At 44.3% G+C, this 23,693-nt stretch overlaps 1 protein-coding gene across 1 annotated transcript in view; it reads right to left on the bottom strand.

Annotated features, from left to right (window-relative positions):
* The window catches only part of PPWD1 (peptidylprolyl isomerase domain and WD repeat containing 1), a 79,777-nt gene that overhangs the window by 36,936 nt on the left and 19,148 nt on the right, over window positions 1-23,693 (bottom strand). The window contains exons 3-4 of the mRNA XM_030193184.1: window positions 17,885-17,985; window positions 7,860-7,980 (exon numbers count right to left, since the gene is read on the bottom strand). Of these exons, the coding sequence (XP_030049044.1) occupies window positions 7,860-7,980; window positions 17,885-17,985 (222 nt within the window). The remainder of the gene's footprint in view (window positions 1-7,859; window positions 7,981-17,884; window positions 17,986-23,693) is intronic.

Here is a 23,693-nt window from a genome sequence, read left to right as displayed (position 1 = left end):
GATTCCTGCTGTTCTCCACTATTCACCCTCCTCCATTGATAAACATGGCCATGTAACCCTACCCTCTGTTTTCTGTCCAATAACCAATTCCTAATCCACAAAAGGACATTGCCTCCTATCACATGACTTTTTAATTTTCTCAGGAGTCTCTCATGAGGAGCTCTATCAAAAGCTTTCTGAAAATCCAGACACACTACATCAACCGGCTCACCTTTATCCATGTTTATTTACGTCTTCAAAGAAATGAAGCAAATTGGTGAGACAAGACTTCCCTTGGCTGAACTCATGCTGACTCTGTGTCATGATTGTGGTGGGATCCCTCTCTGACTCAACTTATGTCCCGATGGTCAGCTGCTGTGCTGGCTACTGTCTGTAGGGTTTCTTTCCTGTGTATTTCAAGCCTCTGTCCTGTAGGGTTTCCACTTCCTCTGTGTTTCAAGCTTCACTTTGGTGTTCAGTGTGTATTTCCTGCCTCTGTCCTGTAGGGTTTCCACTTCCTCTGTGTTTCAAGCTTCACTTTGGTGTTGTGTGTATTTCCTGCCTCTGTCCTGTTTATAAGGAAGTGGTGCACTTTCATTCAGTGCCTTTGCAATGCCAAAAGTCTCCAGGTTAGTCCGTGTGCAGTGTAGCACTTCTGCCTTGTTCTTGTGTGCCTGTGGGCACTTCTGTCTTGATTCCTTGTTTAGGGTGCCTGTGTGCACTTCTGCTCCTGTTCTTCTCGGTCTGTTTGTGTGCTAGGTTCAGCCTTCAGCCATAGTTCTGTTGTTTGTCTGTGTGGGTCAGCTTTGTGTCCTGCCTAGTCTGCCTTGCTTGTTCTAGTCCCCTCTACATTTGCTTCAGTCTTAGTTCTGTTGTTTGTCTGTGTGGGTCAGCTTTGTATCTTGCTTGTGTCTGCCCTGGTTGTCTTCAGCTCCAATCCCCTTCCTGCTTGCCTCTGCCCTGTTTGCTTTCAGCTTCTGTTTCTGCCAAGCTTGTTTGAAAATCCTGAATCCTGTTTGAGTTTCCTGAATCCTGTTTCTGCCAAGCTTGTTTGGAAATCCTGAATCCTGCTTCCGCCAAAGCTTGTTTGAAAATCCTGAATCCTGCTTGAGTATCCTGAATCCAGTTCCAGTCAAGCCAAATCCGTTCCAGCATCTGATTTCAGCCAAGCCAAGCCCGTTCCTGAATCCGATTCCAGCCAAGCCAAGTGCATCCTAAATCCTGTCTAGTCCTGCTTTGGGGGGGGGGGGGGGGGGGGGGGGGTTGCCTCCTGCTGCCGCTTGATGACAGTAGGCCGGGCTCACGTTGTTCCAGAGTTCATGACTGTTTGTTTAAAGCCTAGGATTGTGACACTCTGTCCCCTTAAATCATGTTACCATGTTTGTCTATGTGTTCCATAATTTTAAACTTTATAATAGTTTCCACTATTTTGCCCAGCACTGAAGTCAGGCTTACCGGTCTGTAATTTCCCAGGTTATCCCGGAACCCTTTTTAAAACTGAGTGTTAACATTGGCTACCCTCCAATCTTCAGGTACTACAGATGATTTTAATGACAGGTTACAAATCACTAAAAACAGATCAGCAATTTCAAGTTTCAGTTCTTTTTAACACCTAAAAAAGTTGATACTCTGAGTTTTTGTCTCCACAGCAAGTTTTTCTTCATATTCTTTTTTAGCCTTCTTTATCAGTGCTTTGCATCTAAGTTCAAAACTGCTTATGTTGATTCTTATTTTCATTTGGATCCTTTTTTCCATTCTTTGAAGGATAGTCTTTTGGCTCTAATAGCCTCTTTGATTTCACCTTTTAACCACACTGGATGTCGTTTGCTCTTCTTTCCACCTTTGTTAATACGTGGAATACATCTGGTCTGGACTTCAACAATGGTATTTTAAAACAACGTCCATGCCTGATGTAAAGTTCTAACCTTTACGGCCAACCCTTTCAGCTTTTTTTTAAAGCTTTTTCCTAATTTTGTTACAGTCACCCTTTTGAAAATTGAATGCGGCTACAGTAGATTTCTTCAGTGACTTCACTCCAGTTAGCAGCTCAAATCTGATCATGTTATGATACACCATTTCCCAGTGGATCCAACACCATTACCTCTCATACCAAGCCCTGCATTCCACTAAGGACTAGATCTAAAATAGCTCCTCTTCTTCTCAGTTCTTGGACCAGTTGCCCATTTCAAGTGAGTGCACTTACCGCCATTCATTGAGGTGGCGGTAGTAAGCCCTGCATTGGGCTTACCACCGCTTTGTAAAAAGGCCCCTAAATGTCCTGTTTCAATAGTATTCTTTGAGGATATTTCACAGCGAACCATGTGCTCACCAACTGGGAGATAATCATACATGTGACACTTAATGCAAAAGACTAGATAGCACTCCTCTTGCTCCTGGATTGCTGTCTGCATCTTAGTATTATTGTACTGTTTAAACTTATTAAGGTACTAAGGATATTAGATTAATAAAAAGATCCTTAAGATTATATGGTATATTATGTGATTTATTTAATGTAACATAGTAACACTGTGACGGCAGATAAAGACCTGAATGGCCCAACAGTCACATTCATTATCAATTAATTGCTGTGGTTCAAGTTTTAGAAACTATGGGGAAAAGGGTAGGAAGACTAGTTAATAAAGTTTGCTTTTTAATGCTGTCTTTATCAATAAACCTACCTTGCCTCTTTTAAACCCCAACCTTTAAATCACCAAAGCACAGAGTACAAAAAATGTTCACTTACCCAGAGAAATGTCCTCTTCTCTCAGAGCTCCTCAAAAGAAGTTTCCTGGGACCTTTCCTCTCTATATAGTTTTGATTCTAAGGGGACTGCTTCAAACAAACCTTAGTAATCTCTGCAGCTATTCTACCTCCTCACATCTTCATTAACATCTAATTCAGGCCAGTAGCACTGCTACCTCACTTCCAGGCAAGAACAGAAAGTAACTTTCTTTTAAGATAAAGTTTATGCCCTGCTACTATTCTTTTGGCTGTTACTGTTAAGTTTCTGTAGTTTTATACTTCAATCTTATCCTAATTCTTAACGTTCTATTTGCTTTTTTGACCTCTTCTACTGGAAATTCATGTCTTAATGACTCCATGATCCTTTTCTGGGTGGCAACTCCTAGTGTGGAACCCAGCATCATGTACCTATAGTTAGAATTAATTTTTGCCTAGATGCATCATTTTAACCAGCCATTTCTACTGCTACTACTACTTTTTCTATAGCGCAGCTAGATGTACGCAGTGCTGTACACTTGAACATGTAAAAGACAGTCCCTGCTTGACAGAGCTTACAATCTAATCAGGACAGACAAACAGGACAAATAAGGGAATTACTTAAGGTGGGAATGACACAACAGACATGGGTACTGAGGCTGAGGTGCTCCAATTTAGCTTTCCCGCTCAAGACTATAAAATCAAACATTGGTGGACCCCAATTGTCCAGGAAGAGAGAGGGAGGGAGAGAGAGGGGGAGAGGGGGAGGGAGGGAGAGAGAGAGAGAGAGAGAGGGAGGGAGGGGTGGGAGGGGGAGGGAGAGGGAGGGGGAGAGAGAGCAAGCTGATGCTTGAAGTCCTGAGAGATGTGAATTCCACGCGACAACAGGTCCAACTGGAGGTGCTGCATGTAGGCCCGTGGCCAGAGCATCACTTCCAGAGTAGATGCTATGGTTCTTAGGAGCTGAAGATCATCCTAGGCATGCAAAGCATCCATATGGTGCCGCTTGTGCTTCTGTTCCTATAACTTGTGTATGTGCTCCTCTATGAGGAACATGGCTGCCTGTGCCATGTTGAACTGGAGCCCAAAGTACTCCAGGTCTGTGAGGGACAGGAGGCTCTTGGCCCTGTTGACAACTCTGGCAGTGCTGGGCAGACTTATACGGTCTGTGCCAGAGCCGGTGGTGGGAGGCGGGGTTGGTGGTTGGGAGGCGGGGATAGCGCTGGGCAGACTTGTACGGTCTGTGCCAGAGCCGATGGTGGGAGGCGGGGCTGGAGGTTGGGAGCAGGGGCGTAGCCAGCCTTCCGTGGGGGAGGGGTCCAGAGCCCGGGGGGAGGGGGCACATTTTAGCCCTCCCCCGGCGCCGCCCCCCCCCCCCCCACCACCGACATTGCCGCCCCCCCCTCCCGCCGCGAACCCGCCACCGCTGCAGCCTACCTTTACTTTTGCTGGCGGGGGATCCCACTCCCCGCCAGCCGACATCTTCTTCTCAGTCGCTTCCTGCTCTTCAATTTGTTTGCTGACGTCCTGCACGTTGTACGTGCAGGACGTCAGACTCGGAGAACAGAACTGTTCTCTGAGTCTGACGTCCTGCATGTACAATTACGTGCAGGACGTCAGCAAACAAATTGAAGAGCAGGAAGCGACTGAGAAGAAGATGTCGGCTGGCAGGGAGTGGGATCCCCCACCAGCAAAAGTAAAGGTAGGCGGGGGCGGGTTCGCCGGGAGGGGGGTCCTGGGGTGAATCTGCGGGGGCCCCGGCCCCCTCAGGCCCCACGTAGCTACGCCACTGGTTGGGAGGCGGGGATAGTGCTGGGCAGACTTATACGGTCTGTGCCCTGAAGAGGACAGGTACAAATCAAAGTCGGGTATACACAAAAAGTAGCACATATGAGTTTATCTTGTTGGGCAGACTGGATGGACCGTGCAGATCTTTTTCTGCCGTCATCTACTATGTTACTATGTTAACTCATTCCAGATGCTCCAACAGCTTCAGAGTCTTGTGGAGCAAGAAGTCTTTTTTTTTTTTTGGGAGGGAAGCCCTGAAAGGGCCTCCAGGACTGGTACTCCCTCCACAGGCTCTAGGGAGGACAAGGAGAGACCCAGGCCTTGGTGACTGATTCAATAAGGCAGAAAAGCTCCTCCCACCAAAACAGTCAACGGGGGGGGGGGGGGGGGGGGGGGGGGGGGGGGCTGAGACTGCTTTGGCTGTAACCAAACTGCAGCCAGAAGGAACAGGACTGCCTTTCTTACCAAAGTCATCGGGATCACAAGTCTCAATGCTGAAGCAGCCATGGATGCCTCTGACATTGGAAATGTCCATTGCACTGGGGACAAAGTTAGCTAGTGGCTGTGCTTGGCTGCAGACTCCCACAGGGAGTTCAGTGCATGCCCAGCCATGTGGCTGATGTGCACTGATCTGTACTCTGTGGCTGCTGGCAGTCCCAGCCTGGGACTCACAGAACTCTTGCAATCGCCCTGCAGCTCTCTGGATGTGAGTTTCTTTTTCCTTGACTCTTCTCCTACCCCCCAACTAGTTTTATTCTTTATACAGCAGGAAAATAAAGCTTATCCAGGCAGCCTAGCCAAATTATATATTTCTTTCTTTCTCTTTTTTTTCTTTTAAATATACATGGCTGCCTGTTGCTGCACGGTGCCCAGTGGGAAACTCCCTTAAGGGGTGCATTTGGTGAAGGGGGAGAGTACTCAGAGCCCCCCCCTCCCCCCCCAAGGCAAGGGCCCAGTAGGGTCAGAGTCTACTGCTAAGGAATAGACTTTTCATGAACTGAGCTACAACAATGATGATGTTCCATGTATCTGAAAGATGATACTGGGAAATTAGCTATTCACTCAAGATAAGTCCGGTGCTGAATAAATATGTGCCCTGGGCTTTTGAATAGCCTAGAAAATCATCTTAAATGTGTCAGAAGCCTATAAAAATGATAAAATGGAGAGATTCACCGCCTTAACAAAGAGGTTAATAAACTATGTAGCACATGAGAACGTTGTACTAATGATCCAGAAGATATAGTCAAGCAGAACACTCACCCCCCCCCCCCCCCCCAGATTCCATATATGATGCTTTGAGTTGCGTGCACAAATTTGGATGCGTATCCAATTTGTGCATGCAACTTAAGTGAATGAGCCAATGAGCACCGATAAATGGGCAATAACAATTACCAGCACTAATTGGAAATAATTCAAATTTATAAGCGCATCTTTTTAGGCGTATTCTATAAAGAGTTGTGCGTAAATTCTAGTGTGCTGATCCGAAAAGGGGATGTGGCCATGGAAGGAGCATGGGTGGGTCGGGGGGCATTCCTAAAATGTATGTGCACTGCTAAAGAATGAGGGGGATCTGCGCCTAGTTCACACAAGGAGATTTACACCATGTTTTCACTGGTGTAAAAGGTCATGCCTAAATGCAGTCACGGTTTATTTATTAGGATTTATTTACCGCCTTTTTTGAAAGAATTCACTCAAGGCAATGTACAGTAAGAGTAAATCAAATATAAGCAATGGACATTTATAGCAGTAAAAATATTTAAATAACAATACAAAGTATGGCATAGTATACTACTTACAATGTCAACACAATATGTAATAGAACATTTTAATAGACAGAATAGGGTATAAGCAAAGATGGAACATATAGATAAGAAAGAGAATAAGAGGAGTTAGAAAATAAGGTGACTAATTTAAAGAAAGTTGCACTTGAACTCAGAGAGATGATTAAATGTTATCTCAGCTAGGGTAGGAGTAGATAAACATGTCCTGTTGCAGTATGTGCAGCCTGTGTCACTCCTTGTGTGTGTGTGTGAGACTAAGAAGTTAGTTACTTCTTCCATTAAAGGCCTGGTTGAAGAGTCAAGCTTTCACCTTCTTCCTGAAGTAGAGAGAGTCTTGTGTTAAGCGGAGCCTTTCAGGGAGAGAATTCCAGTGTGTGGGGGCTACTCTGGAGAAGGCTCGCTTATGGGTATCACATTGTACTAAGCGCTATTCTTTAAACTGTGCCTAACTGTAAGCATGGTTTATAGAACAGCAATAAGCGCTATTTTTTTCAGCGCCAATTTTTTAGGTGCCATCTATAGAATTTAGTCCATAGTAGACTGAATAGCTTTAGATCTCATACAAAATTTGCAATTAATTGTAAATCTACTGTATTTAACAAAATGTAACTGAAAAAATGTCCCTAGTATTAGTTGATCCTTTGTCAACTCTAACTGAATTGATGAGGTCACTGACTGCAATAAATGGAAACTGATATTTTTGATCTGACCTTTTTATGGCACTTTCTCTGCTATGAGGACTTTTGTAAAATACTGAGAATATATTATACACTGTTGTTCATAAAATTTATGCAACAGATATATTGTACTGGATGAAATGCCATATAGTAAGCAACAGAACTGTGATTTTATTTACTCCATTTATCAATTCATGACTTTTCCCATACCATTTCATATTGTTTTAAGCCAAAATGACAGGAAAAAAATCTGTATTGCTGGATTCAGTTTATCAATATATGCCTTATTAAGTAATAAGCTATCCTACTGAACAACAAAGGGCATCACTGCACAAAAGTGACAATGCCTCAAAAAAAACCCCCCAAAACAAATAATAATTAAAAAAAACAGAAAAATCCTGTAAATGACATGGGAAAGTAAACAAAATGTCAATTTTTGCCTTGAACATCTCTAAAAATCATTTTGCAGACAATCAACACTGAGACATTAATAGACCATACTAACAAGGGAAGCCAGCACCATTTGGTACATTCTAATTTTGGGAGACGATGAAAAAAAAAAGGTCTGCCTTACAGACAAGCAGGACTCCTGCAATTATATATCAGTCATTTTTTGAATAAGCTGCACAGAGATTACCAGTTATGACACAATTTCTTATACATGGAAAGTGTTGTTTCTACAGTATCTCAGCTGTTTTTTGTTAAAAACAACCAGCATTCCACATTAATTCCAGGTTAAAGGGACATCTCTAATAAATGTCAGACAAACATGAAAATGTACTTGCACATTTAATGATGTTCTTAAGTTTGACAGGCAGCACAGACTAGAAGATAATAAGATACAATAATCCTGTTTACATTTGAAATATCCAACATCTGTACCTAGCATAAGAAAAGTTTTTTGGAGTACACTCACCCAAGTTTAAGCATGTTGATCATATCAAAGTTCACCACATCAAAAACCTTCATAGCCTGGTCATCCCCCACCGAACAAAGCAAGGCACCCTCAGAGCTAACTGCAATACTTTCTACAACACCTGTGAAAGTAAGGGCAACAGAATCAGCAAAGCACTCTAATGTCATCGTGTGCAGAAGACCATTAGAAACCTTGGCTTTCAGATAACCCATATTCACCCTGGGGTGCTAAGCAACCCTCACGAATTACACTAAAAATCCTATTTGGTGAATACATAACTTTTTCTTCAAGTACCAGCAGTTCCAGCTTCTCCTCTGCAATGCTCATAGGACTTCCTACTTCTGCAGCCCAAATGCAGGGGGTTGACTAGAGCCTAAGTGGTGGCTTCTTCCTTCAGCAGCCCAGCGACAAAGCCACTCCAAATGCCGTGACAGGCACCAATTATTGGCACCAACTTTATTTTCACTTGAGGTAAGTCAGTGGGATTCTTCAGCATTGTAAGAGCAGATTTTAAACTAAATGAGGGGGGGGGGGGGGGGGAAGCCTACAGTCACCCAGGGGCGCACAGTTTGGTGTGGAGTACCCTTGAAGCATACCCTTGAAACAGGACATTTAGGAAATCCCAATACAGAGGCTTCAACAATGGTGCAAGAAAGCCAGAATGTTTATGGGGAGAACAGAGTAAAGGATACATATTAACCCTGTCAACTTCTAAGCAGCTTGTAGATGCAAGGAAAAAACACAATTTGATGTGTCTATATACAAATGCTAGAAGCCTAAAAATAAGATGGGAGAGTTGGAGTATATAGCACTAAATGAAGAGGCAGATATAATAAGCATCTCAGAGAACTGGTGGAAGGAGGACAATCAAAAGGACACTTTGTTAAAAGGGTACAAATTAAATTGCAATGATAGAGTGGATCAAATTGGAGGTGTATGTGTGTGTGTGGGGGGGGGGGTTGCGCTACATGTTAAAGAGGGAATTGAGTCAAACAAAATAAACATTCTACATGACACAGATAACAGAATGGAATCCTTATGGATAGAAATTCCATGTGTGAAGGGAAAGAGTATACCGGAAGAGCTGTACTACCATCCACCGGGACAGAACAGACACAGATGAAGAAATATTTACAGAAATTAGGAAAGATGGCAAATTGGGCAACAGTATAATAATGGGTAATTTCAATTACCCTAATCAAACGGAATAGGTAGAATGTATTATCAAACAATATATATCTCTTTCTACCTAATGTACAACCTGTTTGCAAGCAACTATGGCTGCCCCTAGGCAATACAATTTCCAGCAATCACACAATGTGGAGAAAAAAAGACATCAGGTATTACAGCACCACCTCTTTGTCAAAGGACAAGCCTTTTGTATAATGAGGGAACTGTATCAATCATGTGTCTTCAAAAAAAACTCCACAACATCACTCTTTTGCCACTGACTTAACCATGTACTATGCAAACATTCGAATTTAGACTTTATTATTTAGGTCTCCTTTACATTCGAATTTAGACTTTATTATTTAGGTCTCCTTTACAAATGTTTGCATAGTACATGGTTAAGTCAGCGGCAAAAGAGTGATGTTGTGGAGTTTTTTTTTGAAGACACATGATTGATACAGTTCCCTCATTATACAAAAGGCTTGTCCTTTGACAAAGAGGTGGTGCTGTAATACCTGATGTCTTTTTTTCTCCACATTGTGTGATTGCTGGAAATTGTATTGCCTAGGGGCAGCCATAGTTGCTTGCAAACAGGTTGTACATTAGGTAGAAAGAGATATATATTGTTTAATTTCAATTACCCCAATATTGACTGGATAAATGTTACATCACGGAGCACAAGAGAGGTAAAATTCCTAGATGTAATAAGTGACTGCTTCTTAGAGCAACTGGTCTAGGAACCAACAAGAGGGGGAGCTACTTTAGATTAATCCTTAGTGGAATGCAGGGCATAGCTCAAGAGGTAAAGGTGTTGGGTCCAATGGCAAACAGTGATCACAACATGATCACATTTGAGCTAATATCTGGAATGAAGTCACTAAGGAAATCTACTGTAGCAGCATGTAACTTTCAAAAGGGTGACTATGGTAAAATGAGGGAAATGGTTAAAAAGAAGCTAAAAGGATCGGCTGCAAAGGTTAGGACACTAAATCAGGTGTGGACGTTATTCAAAACATCTTGGAAGCCCAGACCAGATGCATTCCACGTATTTACAAAAGTGGAAAGAGAAAACGACAGCCAGCATGATTAAAAGGTGAAGTGAAAGAGGCTATTAGAGACAAAAGAATATCCATCAAAGAATGGAAAAAGGAACTGAATGAAGAAAATAAGAAACAACATAAGCACTGGCAAAACATTGATAAAGAAGGCTAAAAGAGAATATGAAGAGAAATTGCCACAGAGGGAAAAAAAAACCTCACAGTAACAACTTTTTCAGATACATCAGAAGCAGAAAGCCAGTGAGGGAGTCCATGGGACAGTTAGATCATGAAGGTGCAAAAGGGGCACTCAGGGAGGACAAGGCCATAGCGTTGAGACTGAATGAATTCTTTGCTTTGGTCTTTACAGAAGAAGTAAGAGATCTACCTGTACCAGAAATGGTTTTCAAGGGTGACGATGCAGAGAAACTGAAAAATCTTGGTGAATCAGGAAGACATACTAAGCCAAATCGACAAAATTAAAGAGTAGTAAATTACCTGAACCAGATTACATGCACCAAAGGGTACTGAAAGAACTCAAAACACGAAATTGATGACCTGCTGTTAGTACCTGAAGATTGGAGGGTGGCCAATGTAACGCCAATTTTTAAAAAGGGTTCCAGGGGTGATCCAGGAAATTACAGACTGGTAAGCCTGATATCGGTGCCGGGCAAAATAGTGGAAGATATTATAAAGAATAAAATTATGGAACACATAGATAAACATGTTTTAACTAGTAAAAAAGGCCCATTTCTGACACAAATGAAACGGGCGCTAGCAAGGTTTTCCTCTGAGTGTGTATGTTTGAGAGAGTGTATGTGAGAGTGACTGTGTGTGAGAGAGAGAGTGAATGTGCAAGTGTGTGTGTGAGAGAGAGTCTGGGTGCGAGTGTGTCTGTGAGAGATTGTGTGTGTGAGAATGAGAGTGTGCGCAAGTGCGTATGTGAGACACAGTGTGAGAGTGTGTTTCACACAGATACAGTGTGTGTGTGCGAGAGAGAGAGAGAGTGTGTGTGAGACACAGACTCTCTGTGAGACTGAGTGTATGAGACCAAGAGAGTGTGTGAGTGACTGTGTGACACATAGAGAGTGAATGTGATACAGTGTGAGACAAGAGTGTGTGAGAGACAGTGTGTGAGAGTGAGAGAGAGAAAGACATTGACTGAGAGAGAATGTGTGTGAGACAGAGTGTGTGTGTGACAGAGATATCTCCCCCCCTCTGGTTTCAGCCCCCCCCTCCCTCCCTCTGGTGTCAGCCCCCCCCCCCCCTCTCTCTCTGGTGTCTGAGCGTTACTGTGCAGGACGCTGAGCTCTGGCTGTGCTTCAAGGAACTGACCAATCCTATTTAATAGAATGCACCTCCAAAATTCTGAAGCCGAGAAACCTTGTGTGGTTGGTCACTTCTGCTTGTGACGAACCCGGAAGTATGTGATGTCAATTCAGGAGATGGATACAGAGAGCAGGAATGCCTCAGCCATGCAGTCAGCTTCAGAATGTTGGAGGTGCGTTTTATTATATAGGATGGGACAGAATCAGCAGGGATTCAGCCAAGGAAAGTCTTGTCTCACCAATTTGCTTTATTTCTTTGCAGATGTGAATAAACCTGTTGATAAAAGTCAGTCAGTTGATGTAGTGTATCTAGATTTTCAGAAAGTTTTTGACAAAGTCTCTCATGACAGACTCCTGAGAAAATTAGAGAGTCATGGAATAGCAAGCAATGCTCTGTTGTGGATTAGGAATTTGTTATTGGACAGAAAACAGAGGGTAGGGTTACATAGCCATTTTTCTAAGTGCAGGAGGATGAATAGTGGAGTGCCGCAGGGATTTAACGTATTTATAAATTGTCTGTTCTAACACGGCTGTAATCCGTTGGGTTGGTCGTGAGCCCTTGGGCCCTGGCCGAGGCCAAGGGGAGACCGATCCACCACCACACACCCCAGCTATCCAATACCCCTAAGCTACCCCTCCCCGCAGTCCCTCAGGAAGAAGGGAAATAGGCATACAGGCGGACCTCGCGGCCGAACCGGAACCCACGCACACAGAGCCACTCGTGCGAGCCTCATGGCTGAACTGAAACCCAATCACACACAGGGAGGAGTGAAAGAACCCAGAGGGCCCCCTGGGCCCCAAGATGCCAGACACGCGCTGAACACCAGCAATAGGGCAGAGGGAGAAACAAAGGACCAGAGCAGGCCACGCCCACCCAGGGGACTAGCGTAGGACAGGGGAACTAACACAGCAACCCCCCCCCCCCCCCCACCAGGGTAGGAAGCCCCAGGCAGAAGCCAGAGGAACCAGACACAAAAGGAAGGAAGAAAGCCTTTGCCTCAAACCCACTGTAGACAGAGGCAAACAGAACACAAAGGGTTAAGCTTGTAGAGCCAGCAGAGAGAGAGTTTCATAAATCAACAATCAATCAGAGAGAAGGCTTCCCTTCCCCAAAAGGGAGCAGGGCCGATACACACAGTACACAAAGGGTTAAACTCACTGAGCCAGCAGGCCAGGACACTGGGAAGAGAAATCCTAAAGCAAACAAAGGAGAGAGCCCAGAGCTCCAGAGGCTGAGCAATGCCCAGCCCCCACTAAACAAACAGCAGCTGACCCTGATTACAGAGCTACGCACATACACAGCAGCAGCTAACCCAGAGGGATGGAAAAGAATACTAACACAACACAGATCCCTGTCAGAACCTAGTGCATGTTCTGAGAGAAAACTATCAGGCTTTCCAGTTACCACCAAGCGTAAGTAACGCAAAAGCAGAGAAACTCTTCAGCTGCAGGCTAAAGTACTATCCCCTGACGTCAGCACAACCCCTGGCAGCCAATCAGAAGAGACGTCCCCCCCCTCCCCCTCAGCCAAACCGGCAGAATCATAACAACGGCTACCACACCTCTCTACTTATAAATTGCCTGGAAATCAGAACGAGTGAGGTGATTAAATTTGCAGATGACACAAAACTATTCAAATATGTTAAAACACATGCAGACTGTGAAAAATTGAAGAGACCTTAGGAAATTGGAAGACTGGGTATCCAAATGTCAGACTAAATTTCATGTGGACAAATGCAAAGTGATCCACATTGGGAAGAATAATCCAAATCATAGTTACCTGATGCTAGAGTCCATCTTGGAAGTCAACACTCAAGAAAACGATCTAGGTATCATTGTAGACAATACACTGAAATCTTTTGTCCAGTGTGTGGCGGTAGTCAAAAAAGCAAACAGGATGCTAGGAATTATTAGGAAGGGGATGGTAAATAAGACGAAGAATTCTATAATGTCTCTTATCGCTCCATAGTGAGACCTCACATTGAGTATTGCGTTCAATTCTGTTCGTTGTATCTCATAGAATTACAAAGTTCCATAGCTTACTATGGGACTAATTTTCAAAGCACTTAGACTTAAAAAGTTCCACTATGAAACTTTAAGCCTAAGTGCTTTGAAAATGCACCTCTATGTAACTTTGTAAGTCTAAAATGTTTTGAAAATATGAACTCATAGCAGAATTAGAAAAGGTTCAAAGAGCGACCAAAATGATAAACGGAATGCAATTCCTTTCATGTGAGGAAAGGCTAACGAGGTTAAGGCTCTTCAGCTTGGAAAAGAGATAGCTGAGGGGAGATATGATTGAGCTCTACAAAATCCTGAGTGGTATAAAACAAGTGGAAGTGAATCGATTTTTTTACTCTTTCAGAAGTAAAAAGACCAAGGGACACTCAATGAAGTTACATAGAAATATCTTTAGAACAAATAGGAGGAAATATTTTTTCACTCAACGAATAGTTAAGCTTAGGAACTCGTTGCCAAAGGATGCGGTAACAGCGGTTAGAGTATCTGAGTTTAAAAAAAGGTTTGGACAAGTTCCTGGAGGAAAAGTCCATAGTGTGCTATTGAGACAGACATGGGGAAGCCACTGCTTGCCCTGGGATTGGGAGCATGGAATGTTGCTGCAATCTGGGTTTCTGCCTGGATTGGCCACTGGTGGAAACAGGATATTGGGCTAGTTGGACCACTGGTCTGACCTAGTATGGCTATTCTTATGTTCTTAGAAGGAACACACAATGAATCAGTTTTATGAAGGGGGTGTTTTTATTCCAATACAGAAACTATTACAGCTTGCTGATGAGTAAACACAAACTAAGGGGTCCTTTTACTATGGTATGTTAATGGATTTAGTGCGCGCTAAATGCTAAGAAAGCCATTTTATACCTATGGGTTTCTTAGCATTTAGCGCACCTTAGTAAAAGGACCCCTAACTGTGTTCCCACAGAAAGAGTCTAAACAAGCTTAGGCTGTGCCTCACAGAAAGGGGTTTCCTTTCCTTCCTCAGAAAAAAAGGATGATGTTATAACAAAATGAACTGTTCTGACCCTAGTTAAATCAGGACTAGCTATTGTCTCTGGCTTTAAGTTCCATTTGTTCTCTTTTTTTTATTCTTATAATTTTACACTTATGACATTTAAGATTAATTATGGTCAGTATTTTTTTAAAGTTTTGCTTTGCATCTCACCCTCTATTTAAACTGCGCACGCACACACACACACACATACTTGGGAACAAAATATAAATGCAAAGAGAAAAGGATCATACTTTTGTTTACATTAACTCTTCCTACAATACTGCTGTCAGCATTGCTGCTTGAACCCAATCCAAGGCCGGCGCAACCCAGTAAGTGCGGTAAGCATGGCAGGGGGGGTGCTGACCTCTGGAGGGCACCACAAGCCATGCTTACTGCTGCTGGCAGCTCACAGTTCTAGCCCCAGCCCCTACCTACCACCCTCAGCTCCCGCGAAAGCCCCCTTTTTGTTCCTGCCGCCCTGTGTTTAAATCTGTTTTACCTCAAAGTCAAAGCCGAGCATCAGTGAAAGAAGCAGGCTCGCCTCGGGCCTTCCCTCCCCTCACAGTGTCCCGCCCTCATAGAAACAGGAAATTACATTAGAGGAAGGCGGGACACTGAGTGGGAAGGGAAGGCCCGAGGCGAGCCTGCTTCTTTCACTGCTGCTGCTGCAGCCGCTTTGACTTTGAGGTAAAACAGATTTAAACACAGGGCGGCAGGAACAAAAAGGTGCTGTCACAGGAGGGTGGGCAGGTGGGGGGCTGGGGTTGGAACTGGAACTAGCAGCAGCTGAGAAAGGGACTAAGGCTGGAACGAACTGCTGGACATGGATGGGAGGATAGAGGGCAAAGGAGAATTGCTGTACATGGACGGGAGAGGAGGGCAGAGGAGAGAAGAGAATCGCTGGAAATGAATGGGAGGGCAGGAGAGAGAAGAATCATGCTGGACATGAATGGAGGGGAGAGAGGAGAATCGTGCTGGACATGAATGGAGGGGAGACAGGAGAATTGTGCTGGGCATGGATGGATGGAGGGGAGGGGAAAGAGGACAGTCACTGGACATGGATGGATGGCGGGGAGGGCAGGGAAGAGGGAAGACAGAGGAAGGAGATGCACGTGGATGGAGGAGAGGGAAGACAGAGGAAGGAGATGCACGTGGATGGAGGAGAGGGAAGACAGAGGAAGGAGATGCACATGGATGAAGGAGAGGGAAGACAGAGGAAGGAGATGCACATGGATGGAGGGGATAGGAGAAATGCTGGATATGGCTGGAGGGGAGGGGAGAAATGCTGTACATGGATGGAAAGAAGGGAAGAGAAAGGAAGTGAGATGAACATGGATGGAAGGGAGGAGAGGGGAGAAATGCTGGACATGGATGGAGGGAAGGGAAGAGAGGAAGGAGATGCATATGGATGAAGATGAAGGAAAGGGAAGAGAGGAAACTGCACATGGATGGTGAAAATAGGCAAAAGCTAGATCCACTCTATACCTCCTCCAGTGAAGTATGCGGAGGACCCAGCTTTTACTTATGGATGTAGGGCAAAAAATGACGAAGAAAGGAAGAAAGAAAGAAATGGAAAGGTAACACTGGAAATGGAGTTAAGAGAACAGATAGAGAGCAGCAGAATCACTGGGACCAACATGATCAGAAAAACAAAGTCACCAGACAACAAAGGTAGAAAAAAATCATTTTATTTTCATTTTAGTGTTTGGAGTATGTTCAATTTGAGAATCTACATATGCTGTCTTATTTTGCACTGTATAGGAGGAAACGTGTCTTTCTGTTTTTCTAGTATTGTGCTGCATGCAGAGTCTAGCTTCTTAGGATTTCAGGTTAATTTTTGAAGATTTTGCATTGATTACGTAACCGTTTTTTCCGGAGAGTTGTTTTGTAGCTTTGCAGAGCTATCATTGTCTCTTATCTGAGAAGACACAGCGTTTCACATACCTATGGACTGTGACATCCTTTGGATTCAAGTTTCCTTTTCATTCACTTCAGTTCAACAGAGTTGTTTTGACCCCTGAGGCAGGCCTACATGCCGAAACACTGCTGAGTTGGGTTATTTTATATGACTACTACAATAAAGATCCCCGCATATTTTAACATCCTCCTGGTATCCGCCTCACTTTTTTGCTTTGTTGCTCATGATTGTGTGAGGTTTTGTTTCCCTCCTTTTTTCTTTGACTGCCTGTTTATATGCACCATGGCTGGTAAAAGGGGGTGTGGCTACTGTAGGGGCTGAGCCATTGTGATCCCGCCCCTAAGGTTACCCATAATGAGTACCAGTACCTTTTTTGCCTACAAAAAAAGCACTGCAGGTGTCTGGTAATGGAGGAGTTTGTGTTGCTCTCAGAGGGGAGGGGAGAGAGGTGCTAGACGAGGGAAGGGAGGAGAAAGGAGAGAGAGAGGAGATGCTGGATTGGTAGGGTGCGCCAACTAATAGGTTGCAGGGGGGCACCAGAAACCCTAGCGCCGGCCCTGACCCAATCTATGCTTCCACAGTTATGGGGTGCAACTGAAGACTCAACCCTAACATTAAGCAGCTCTGCTACACATATACGTGCAATCCACAGCTCATTCATGTATACAAGTACACTACACTTCATTCTATCTAGATTTACATTAACAAGAAGTTCACCATATCTGGATAAATCTATCTTCTGTAAATCAAATGGAAGGGAATGGGACTTAATATACCGCCTTTCTGTGGTTTTTCCAACTACATTCAAAGCAGTTTACATTATATATGGGTACGTATTTGTACCTGGGACAATGGAGGGTTAAGTGACTTGCCCAGAGTCACAAGGAGCTGCAGTGGGAATTGAACCCAGTTCCCCAGGATCAAAGTCCGTTGCACTAAGCAGTAGGCTACTCAGCTGCAGGATACACAATAGCTGGATTGAGTTTGGGAAACTCAGGGATGGGGGAAATGGGATAGAAGGCACTGAAAATGAGGACATTGAAAAAATACCACCTAGAAAGGCCTTGATGTCACCCATTTTAGATAAACAGTACACTATTGTACTAGACTTTGGGAGGCTTCTGGTAACTTCAACCAACTGTTGCAAGTAACTAGCACCAATGAGCTGCAAGAAATTTATGAAAACTGAGTAATGAAAACCTGAAGCATATTACAATTTCTCTCAAAAGAGATGTTATTTCTAATTTGCTAACATAAATTTAATAATAACCACCTTTACAAAATGTCTGGGAAATACAAGATATGTTAAATTGAATGTATTGATCTCTCAAATATTTTGCTTTTCCCAGAGGAGTAACCTCATTCGTGTGGGAGATATTTACCTGCCCTGGAGTTTGAATAAAATTTTGCAATGAAAAGACATCATCTTATTAGATCCAAGCTACAAAATACATTTCGGATCCACATAGAGCAAATGATGCAGTGAATGAGGGTACAGAGTTTAGTTCAAGAAGACAATACATAAAAACAAAGCCTAGCAGCCCCACAACCCCAGAGCTCACCTAAATGGCTACGAAAGTGTTTAACAAACTCAATCCCTTCCTCTATTTTCTTCCAGAATTTGACATGTCCATCATGGCTGGCAGTAATTACAAAATCTGTCCTGCAGATAAAGAAAAAAATAAAATAAACATCTGAAATTTTATTAAGACCAAGTTACAAACTAGGAAAAGCAAAACTTAAAGGGCACTGTAAATTTCAATATACTGGATTAGAACTGAAAAGACCTTATATGATTTGTGTGACAGAAGCTTGTGGTGCCCATCTTTGTCCTGAAACGACTGGTAGTCCAACATATTTAGCAGCATTTAGTACTACGGTTTCAGAAACATCTGATGAAGTCTCTTCTGATGCAGATGCACTCCCATTAGAGTCTGATATCTGATCATCTTCCATATTAATATTCTCTTGCTTTGTTAGTAGGAATATATTCTGCAGCACCAGGATTTAGTTCAGTGAGAAGTGTGATCTCTTTCAAAAGGATAACTTGAATGTACTACTGCAAGAACAGTTTTTCTCTTCTCAATTACCTTTTTTTTTTTCCATCTAATGGTATTTCCTCTCTGAGTAGCATCTTCAGAGTCTTTTTTTTTTTTAAATTTAAGTAGAGATGTATTGTATCCATACAGGTTCAACATATCCAGATCTAACGTCCTAGGAGGACCACCATCTCTCTCAGGTCTCACAATATATACTAGCATATTATCACTGAATTGCTTTTTTAGAATGTGAACTACTGGGGCCCATTTGTCTCACATCTTACAAATCATTACTCCACCTCCTTCTGTAATAAAGGATTCACATAATTTTGCAACCCATTAGGGCTTCTAAGCTTCTTTGGTAGCTAAATCATAGCAAATCACAGTCATCTTAATTCTTTCACAGAGTCATCAAGGAGGGAATTCTATAAACAGAGCTCAAAAATGGGTGCTGAAAAAAAATGGTTGATAAGCACTATTCTTTAAAGGGTGCGCACCTTTTACAAAATGGCACGTAGTGACGATTCCCATGCCTAATTTTGGACGCCAGACTTACGCTTGCTGACTCTTGGTGTAAATGCTTACCACTATACTATAACTAAAATGCGTAACTTTTTGTGACATTCCTGACAAGCTCATGCCCCTCCCATGGACACACCCCCTTCTGGGATATGACCTATAGGAGTTAGGTGCCCTGGCCTTATAGAACAGTGCTGTCAGATGTGCATGCAAATTTTAATGCGCGCCAATTATCAATAATTGGTTGTTGGCACCCAATTATTGATGGTTAAGAGCTCTTAAACCAATTAACTGTGCGCATATCTTGGCAGCATGCCTAACATTTGGGTGCCATATATAGAATCCAGGGGCAAGTGTATATTACTCCTGGGGGAATTCTGCATTACTGCACAATGCAGAATTCCCCACCTCTGCAGACTGCACAAAATTCTGCCTTTCCTGTACAGTCTGCTTTCTGACTGCCTCCCTCCCTACACACTCACTGCTCCAGTTACGGCGGCAGGCAGCAGCGGTAAAACGCATGCAGGCTCGGTCCTTCTCTCTCTCTCAGCTGTGGTCCCGCCCTCATTTCCTGTTTCCGCTGCCTGCCACCGTAACCCAGACTTGGTAAGTGAAGATGACTTTTAAACATCGGAGGGAGGGGGCCTGGAACTGGGAGGGAGAAAGAAGGAAGGGAGGGACGATGACCCTGGAACTGGGAGGGAGGGGTCTCAGCGATGAGAGGGAGGGCTGCGGGACGTGGAGCGTGCAGCTGTGGCGAGTGTCCCATCGGGGAGGAGGTTGGGTGAGGGGGCTCTGGGTGGGGGACGGGGTCCAGTGGCAACTCGAGAGGGGGAGTGTCCATCGGGGAGGAAGGTGGGTGAGGGGGGCTCTGGGTGGCAGACGGGGTCCTGCGGCAACTCAAGAGGGGGGAGGGAGAGAGCAGACGCTCCAGCGGCGACTCGGTGGCGAGCGGGGGGAGATGGTGGGGTCCTCCAGGTCCAGCGGCGAGGTGTCGGGACGGGAGAGGGTGGGGGGGGGTCCAACGGCGACTCGGGAGGGAGTCGGTCAGGGAGGAGGGTCAGGGACCAAACTGGGAGGGCAGAGGGAGGCCGGCGGGATGGCTTGCGTGCAGCTGCGGGTAGTGTCCATCATGGATCAGGGTGGGTGAGGACTGTGGCCGGGGGACGGGGTGCAGCCGTGACTCGGGAGGGGCGAGGGAGAGAGCAGCGTGTCCAGCGGCGACTCGGAGTGACTGGCAACTAGTAGTAACTCTGCTGTGTCCCCTTCCCTCTCAGTGTTCCGCCCTCGACGTCATTACGTTTGGACGCGAGGGCGGGACAGTGAGACAGCTGCTTACAGCCAGCACGAACCACCTATGAACCCTTCAGTGCCACGGAAGTCAGCTTCAGAACGCTGGAGGTGGAAATTATTATATAAGTACTAAGTATTGCCATACTGGGACAGACCAAAGGTCCATCAAGTGCAGAATCCTGTTTCCAACAGTGGCCAATCCAGGACACAAGTACCTGGCAAGATCCCAAGTACAATACATTTTATGCTGCTTATCCTAGAAATAAGCAGTGGATTTTCCCCAAATCATTTTAATACTGGCTTATGGACTTTTCTTTTAGGAAGCCATCCAAACATTTTTTAAACCCCACTAACTGCTTTTACTACATTCTCTGGCAATGAATATAAGAGTTTAATTACATGCTGAGTAAAGAAATATTTTCTTTGATTCGTTTTAAATTTACTACTTTGTAGCTTCATTGTGTGCCCCCTATTCCTAGTATTTTTGTAAAGAGTAAACAAGCGAATCATGTCTACCCGTTCCATTCCACTCATTATTTTATAGACCTCTATCATATCTCCCCTCAGCCATCTCTTCTTGAAGCTGAAAAGCCCTAGCCACTTTAACCTTTCCTCATAGGGAAGTCGTCCCATCCACTTTATCATTTTTGTCACCCTTCTCTGTACCTTTTCTAATTGCACTATATCTATTTTGCAGTGACCAGAATTGCACACAGCATTCAAGCTGTGGTCACACCATGGAGCGATACAAGAGGCATTATAACATCCTCATTTTTGTTTTCCATTCCTATCTTAATAATACCTAACATTCTATTTGCTTTCTTAGCCACCACTGCTGCACTCTGAGTGGAGGGTTTCAACATATCATCAATGATGACACCTAGATCCCTCTCCTGGTCGGTGACTCCTAATGTGGAACCTTGCATTACATAGCTATAGTTCGGGTTCCTCTTTCCCATATGCATCACTTTGCACTTGCTCACATTAAAAGTCATCTGCCATTTGGAGCCCAGTCTTGCAAGGTCCTCTTGTAATTTTTCACAATCCTCTTCCGATTTAACAACTTTGAATAATTTTGTGTTGCCAGCAAATTTAGTTATCTCACTAGTTACTCCCATCTCTAGATCATTTATAAATATGTTAAAAAGCAATGGTCCCAGCACAGACCCCTGGGGAACCCCACTATCTACCCTTCTCCATTGAGAATACTGACCATTTAACCCTACTCTCTGTTTTCTATCTTTTTTTTTTTTTTTTTTTTTTTGCAAGAAGTCTTTATTAACCATTGAAACAGCACAATGGAACCACAAAAACTATCAAAGTACAACATGCTTATTCTAATATAAGATTCTACCCATACAGCTTATAAGAGTACATTCAATCGTTTCAATAGAACTATATCATCAACAATAAACTTCAGGTTTTTATCCATTTTTCAAGAAAACAAAGATTTCTCCACCCAACCTCCCCTCCCCCTCCCCCTCCCCCCAGGTGGACACTACTGGGCACTGCCCCTCATGGCATTCAATGTATTTAACACCTAGATTTATAGAGCATCAAAAGGGACGGGTTCCCAAACTGAACGCCACTTAACCATTTGTTGTTTACGCTCCGCCACTAGTCTCTCCATTTCCCGAACATATCTCAACTTATTAAGCCATCGAGATAAAGATGGAACCCCCTCCTTTCGCCAATGTGCCGCCACAACGACCCTTGCTGTGCCAACCGCATGTTGAACTAGGGTCTGCTGATGTGACAGTAAGCCTGCGGTCCTAGCTGAAAACAAGAACACCTCAGGGGCCCATGGCACAACACACCCCATCCAGTGCTGTAGCCTAGAATGTACAGCTTTCCAAAATGCCCGAATTTTGATACAGCTCCACCATATGTGCCCCATTGTACCTTTGTGACCACACCTTCTCCAGCACATGTCCGAAGAGGACGGAAAGATCCTCTGCAGACGGGCCGGCGTAAGGTACCATCGATATAATACTTTAACCGCGTTCTCTTGCAGAGGAACATGAACTGATACCCGCATCACTGCTTTTTCTATTCTCTCCCACTCGGACTCTCCCAACTGCACACCCAGTTCCCGCTCCCAGACACTCCTATGCTTTCCACAACCGGAAGCCTGATAACTTAGGATACGGTACAAGGAACCTATCAAACCCCGGGAAGATTCAAACTTTTCACATATCTCCTCCAGATCAATTTTCTTACGCTGCATTACCTCTCGCACCGCCTTACTCTTGAGAAGGGATGCCAACTGGCAATAGGCAAACTCATCGCCCTCTACCCCTGGGTAACTATCCCACAGTGCATTAAAGGGCAACAGTGAATCCGCTTCAAACAGCTGGCCCCATGTTCTCACCCCCAAATCACGCCATTTAGTGAAAATCCCCTTTACTATGCCAGGTAAGAATAAGGGATTAAATGCAATTGGAGTGTACCTGGTCAATACACATTGTCTCTTAGGAAACAAACTATCCCAATAGTGAAGTGTAACAGCTATGGAGGGGCAAGCTCGTTCAGCCAGATTTCTAAAGGGCCGTGGTAGCCACATTATGGCACTCAGTGGCTGGTCACCCATCGAATGTTGTTCAATATGCACCCATTGGCGATCTGGATAGTCTTGGTACCATTCTAGTGCTGCTTTCCCTTGTGCTGCCTTATAGTACCAAGTAAGATTGGGTACCTCCAACCCCCCTTTCTTCCTGTCCCTATATAATAGCGATCTCGCCAACCGCGGACGTTTGCCTGCCCAGATGAATCTCACCAATCTGTCTTGCAGAGTAGCCAAGAATCGCCTGGGCATTATCACAGGCAGCGTCTGAAAGAGGTACAACAATCTGGGCAATATGTTCATTTTAAGAATGGCTATTCTACCGAACCACGAAGTTCCCAGCTCTCCCCATCGCTCCAAATCCTCCATGATGGTTTTACCCAACCCCCTGTAATTTACATTAAAGAGTTCCGACATTTCCCTTGTAAGCATCACCCCCAAGTACCTAATCTGTTTGGGGGCCCAACTAAACGGGGATGAAGCTTTCAAGGACTCCACCACCTCATCAGTGAGTGTTACGTTCAGAGCCTCTGATTTTGCCATGTTGACCCTGAAGCCCGACACTACAGAATATTCTCTTATCATCTGCTCGAGATGTGGGATAGTGGATTGAGGGCGAGTAACAAACAGCAACACATCGTCTGCAAAGAGGGCCATTTTATGGGTTCTATCTGCTATTTTAGCTCCTGAAATATTAGGGTCCAACCTCATCTGGGCCGCAAAGGGCTCCATCACCAATGCAAACAGCAAGGGCGACAGGGGACAACCCTGCCTAGTCCCTCGATGCAGCGTGAACAGCTCTGAATTTCCACCATTAACCCGAACACAAGCCCTTGGGGACTCATAAAAGGCCTGAATCCACCTGCAAAACTGTGTTCCAAACCCCATATTCTCCATTACTCCATACATGAAGGGCCAGTGGACCCGGTCAAAGGCTTTTTCCGCGTCAAGACTTAA

This window comes from Microcaecilia unicolor, chromosome 2 (genome assembly GCF_901765095.1).
Source record: "Microcaecilia unicolor chromosome 2, aMicUni1.1, whole genome shotgun sequence".
NCBI lineage: Eukaryota > Metazoa > Chordata > Amphibia > Gymnophiona > Siphonopidae > Microcaecilia > Microcaecilia unicolor.
The sequence above is the reverse complement of the archived record's forward strand: the minus strand, read 5'-3'. Positions and strand labels throughout refer to the sequence as shown.